Here is a 4947-nt window from a genome sequence, read left to right as displayed (position 1 = left end):
GTCCCCACCCCCCAGTTTGGGTCTGACTCCACTCCCTTCCCCACCAATTTAGGGTCCAATCCCAATCCCCCCCATTCCCCCACTTTGGGTCTGACCCTGCTCCCCCTTTCCCCCCTGCTTCGGGTCTGAGCCCGCTTCTCCCTTGCCTTTGGGTCCAACCCCGCTATGACAGAGGAGCTCCTCCCTTTTCTCAGTTGGCCCCATAGCTTTTAACGTGCTCCTGCCAGTTTTTTTTCTTGCCACATGTGGAGGTGGGGCAGAGGGAGCTGCCGCACCAAAGGCTGCAGGAGGAGGCAGCACCAGGGGAGTGGCTCCCATTTTAACTTAGCTGGCCCTGCCTCCACTGGCCAGGCCTACACAGCCAATCAGTACCCAATCAGTTGGGCAAAAGTGTTAGGGACAGACAGACAGACAAATTAAGCCCTTTATTATATTAGAATTGGAGGCATGGTCAAAATGCTCAAGAATATTATTTTCTTCTATAAATTTGAATAAGAGTTGTACATTTAACTATAATGACTACAGGACTAATGAAACAATATATTTTGACTATTTGAACTATCTTTGCCTGGTTTGACTATTTGGACTTTTTTTGCCTATTTTAAATTCAGTATATAATCAAGCAAAATAGTGCACATTCCAATAAAAGTATATTTGTTTCTGCTTTGATCTTAAATTGAATAATATAGCTCTAGGCCCCTAGCCTATTAATAAAGTACCTAGTTTCTCTTGAACTACAGCAAAATATGTCACATTCTTTGTGATGGTGCACCACACCACCTGTACCCACTTTTGCAAATCCTAGATCTGCCTATGAATACGTTCACACTTCCTCCTATTTCCCTGTTGTCCCATTGGGATACCAATAACATATGCCATGGATCCAAAAAGAGGCACATTTCTTCCACACTTTTTCAAAATCACCTTCATGGCCTCAACTTACTACCATAGAATGCATGGAAATATTGGCAACTGGTACTAAAGCAGCAGGGACCAATTTTCACTGAGTATTTTACCATATAATTTCCAAAGAGGGAAAGGGAAATTTAGTATCAAGAACTATATGGGCAATAGAAGTTCTGGTAAGTACCAATACTTCTGTGAAATGTATGGCCTCTAACACATAAACAGTCATACCATGTCCAGGAATTCATTGAGGATTTATTCTAAATTGAAGTCATAGAACTTATTTCTTCCAAATCATAGTATTTGACACAGCGCTGAACACTCCCAGTATATTTGTTTGACTGAGCTTTCATGTTCAATTCTGTGTTTCATTTCAGGGCTGGGCAGAACTGCTCTACCTGTGGAGGAAGGTAAGAGTATCACCTTGAGGGAGAACATCTTTCTCTGCTTTGCTGAGCGTGGCAGGACATCAGTGTTAAGGGAAGAGCTCACCCAGTCCATGCTTTTTACAGCCCATTGTGAGATAAAACATTTCCCCTCAAACACAGCCATGGGGCCAGGGGGGGATTCCAGCCCCTCTGCCTGCCCCACCTCAGCCTGCCTGAGCACTGCCTCCTGCTGAGTTTTCTGAGCCACCCCCTCCCCGCCCCTGCCCAGTCTGCCTTCACGGCCAGCTCAGCATCCCCCCAACTACCACAGGCAAAGACCCCCCCATTCTTAGTCCAGCAGTAACCCCTAGTGGCTGGGGTTCAGATCCCCCTCGCTGCCTAAGAGCAACAGACACAAGAACCATGGTTCATACAAGAGAGACCAGACAGGTGTCTGTGACTGTGCCTGGCCTTAAATCCATCAGGTCCTTAGGGTGATAAGGAAGTCCAGAAAGACTACAGTGGAAAAGTTATGAGAACACAAAGAGGGAGAGACATCAGGATTGGGAGAAATGACCAGAAAGGCTGGACAACAGTGAGAAAGTATGGGAAGGTTATCAGCAAGATATAGCGAGAGCAGGAGGCCCCAGATAAAATGGCCTAATATACAGAGATAAAGAGATGAAGCAATTGGAAGAAACTGAGGTTCAGCGAGAGTGGCTGGATGGACAGCTGGGTCATCTGAACTGCTGTCTTCCCTCATACAAAGGGGTGATTTTCTCTCATCTTTCATTTTCTGCTGCCCACTACCTTTTTCTCCCTCCTCTCCACCATGATCCTCATTCAGGTGTCTTTCATTTTCCTGTTCAATACAACTCTCTCTTCTCCTTGAGATCTCTTCCATTATGCGTGTAGTAACCTCTCCCCTTGTTCTCCCACTTGTTTCCTCCCAAAAGTCTCCTGTCTCTCCCACTGAAAGAGAATGAGGGCTCAGAAGCATTTCCCTGTTCTCTCCAAGAATGAATGAAAGTCTTTCCTTTCCTCTCCTTGATTCCCAGGACAGGATCCTCTGACGTACCAGCACTGCTCCACTCTGTCACCTCTGCTCCACTAATGTGCAGAAGGGCAGAGTCCTCATCACACATGTGTTGTGACTAAATGTAGAAAACCCTGGGACCTGCAGTGGTCTCCATACTTCCTCTTGTTTCTTTGTTTCCTCTCTCCAAGCACCACTTGGTAATATGCTTTTCTTACTCACATCTACCACCGAATTAGGCTGTTCCCAAAGGAAAGCCAACAGTGTGGGGACACCTTGTCGTGCATCCACAGATGCATCTCAAGCAGGTCCAAGGAGGTGATCCTCCCCCTCTATGCGACACTGGTCAGGCCGCAGCTGGAGTACTGCGTCCAGTTCAGTCAAGGGGGACCAGCAGGCATTGGGAGAGTCCCTGTTCCCCCGAGCAATCCCGGGAGTTACAAGAAACAACGGACACAAGCTAGCAGAGGGTAGTTCAGGCTAGACATTAGGAAGCGCTATTTCACTGTCAGGGTGGCTAGGACATGGAACCAACTTCCAAAAGAAGTGGTGCTGGCTCCTACCCTGGGGGTCTTTAAAAGGAGGCTGGACGAACATCTGGCTGGGGTCATTTGACCCCAGTACTTTTTCCTGCCATGGCAGGGGGTCAGACTAGATGATCTCCTCAGGTCCCTTCCAACCCTTCCAACTATGAAACTATGAAAGAGCAGTGAGCTGTGTCCATGTTCTCCTGTTATACCCTCTGCCTGGGCTCCCCTCTGACATGAGGGTCTCTAGTCCCTTCCCTGAGGACAGGTGGGTGCAGGAGGGGAATGATCCTGAGACCCAGTCCTAACCCAGCAGGTTTAGTCTCTGTCCTTGACTCATCTCTGCCTGCGGGAGGTGAATCTGCCCTGCCCTTTGCTGAGGCCTCAGAGCTCCTTCCCAGTCAGAGCTGGGTAAATGTTGGAGAAAGGAGACTGCCTGATTCACCCTCCGGCTCAGGCCGATGCTGTCACTGAAATTATCAAACTCTGTAACTGGGCCAAGCTCCACTCTTGATACTCTGATTCTGTCCTTTCCCCACAGTGAAGGTGACTCTGGATCCAGAAACGGCTCATCCGCAGCTCGTCCTGTCTGAGGATGGGAGAAGTGTGACGCGGGTAGAGACATGGCAGCAACTGCCTGACAGTGCTCAGAGATTTGACTCTGAGTGGTGTGTGCTGGGCCGTGAGCAACTCTTCTCTGGGAGACACTGGTGGGAGGTGGAGGTGGGGAAGGAAAGATGGTGGGCCGTGGGGATTGCCAGAGAGTCTGTGAGGCGGAAGGGATGGATCTGCTTTGGCCCCAAGGAGGGGGTCTGGGGTGTGCAGCGCTGGGGGGACGTGTTCCAGGCTCTCACAGGCCCTGATCGCACCCGCTTGTCCCCAAGCTTAGTGCCCAGCAGTATCCGGGTGTATCTGGACTGTGCAGGGAGGCAGGTTTGGTTTTTTGATGCTCACACCGAGGCCCCGATCTTCACCTTCCTGCTGCCCTCGTTTACTGGGGACAGAATCCGGCCCTTCTTCTGGCTGGAGGATACAACCGTGCAGTTCACATTCCACACTGCACCACTGACCCCGCCTTGCACTGCACCAGAGGGGGTCTCTTAGTTGGCTGCTCTAGCCTCAGTCTTGCTCATCTCTATGACCCTGGAGGACTCCTCTCCTCCTGAAGCGTTTCAGCCCTGCAGTCTCTGTGCCCCTGGAGGAGCAGGGTCGGGTCCTGCACGGTCAGACCACACGGAGCAGGAAACGACTCAGGTGGAAAGTCAATCTCTAAACCTTTTTCTGAGCCTGTGTATGACCCAGAGATAAAGCAAGGGAACAGAGGGATTGTAGGATGCTGTTGATCCAGGAGGCTCTTTCATTGCAGCTCATCCATTCAGAGTCCCTAAGTCATGAGAAGTGCAAATCTCGTCCTTTTTCCCTTTGTCTGGCTGCTTAACAATGCCTCCCCTGTGATTGGCTGCCCTCACGTTTATGGTAATAAACAACCTTTGATAACTATGAGGACACCTCCTGTCCAGTTCCCATTGTTCTCATTTGGATATTTAATTTCCTGAGTTTATGTTGTTTGGAGGCACTGACCAAACTGATTTCCTTCCCTGAAACAATTCAGCATCACACTCTGGTGAGACTGCGGGCAGTACTGGGTGATGTGCTGCTGTGGCCAAATACAACTGGACGGCTGCCGACTTCCCCTTCCAGATAATCTAAAAAAAAAAATGAAAGAAAGAAAAAAGAAGCTAAGCTTATATCTTCCAAAGTCATTGATGTGTACTCACACAGGATGGCACTCTTCTTGTAAGTGCGTAAGTGCGTAAGTGCACCCCTGCAGCAGCAATAGTGATGGGTAATGACAGGCCCAGGCTCATTCAAGTTCTGAGGTGAGCAGCTTTACACCATGGGCTTCTAGGGTTAAAAGTCAATAGTCTGAACCAGTGTTTTCAAGAGGAGGGGCAGTACAGCAGGTCTTAACTGAACTTTCTCATTGAGTTATTTCTGATCAGTTTGTGACTTCTTTCTGGTCAAATGAAAGTAAAAGATTAAATATATGAAGTGTTTCCAGGCTCCTGTGGATATTGAAGGTTTCCTACCCTTTTAGTGAGTTGCAGTG

General features: G+C 48.9%; 1 protein-coding gene across 1 annotated transcript in view; it reads left to right on the top strand.

Annotated features, from left to right (window-relative positions):
* LOC102369888 (butyrophilin subfamily 1 member A1-like) overlaps positions 1-4947 on the top strand; it is a 19269-nt gene extending 14322 nt beyond the window's left edge. Inside the window, exons 6-7 of the mRNA XM_006039187.3 lie at positions 1284-1316; positions 3379-4947. Of these exons, the coding sequence (XP_006039249.3) occupies positions 1284-1316; positions 3379-3941 (596 nt within the window). The 3' untranslated portion in view covers positions 3942-4947. The remainder of the gene's footprint in view (positions 1-1283; positions 1317-3378) is intronic.

The sequence above is a fragment of the Alligator sinensis genome, unplaced genomic scaffold (assembly GCF_000455745.1).
Source record: "Alligator sinensis unplaced genomic scaffold, ASM45574v1 scaffold898_1, whole genome shotgun sequence".
Classification (NCBI taxonomy): Eukaryota; Metazoa; Chordata; order Crocodylia; family Alligatoridae; genus Alligator; species Alligator sinensis.
Note: the sequence above shows the minus strand (reverse complement) of the source record. Positions and strands in the feature narration are given on the sequence as shown.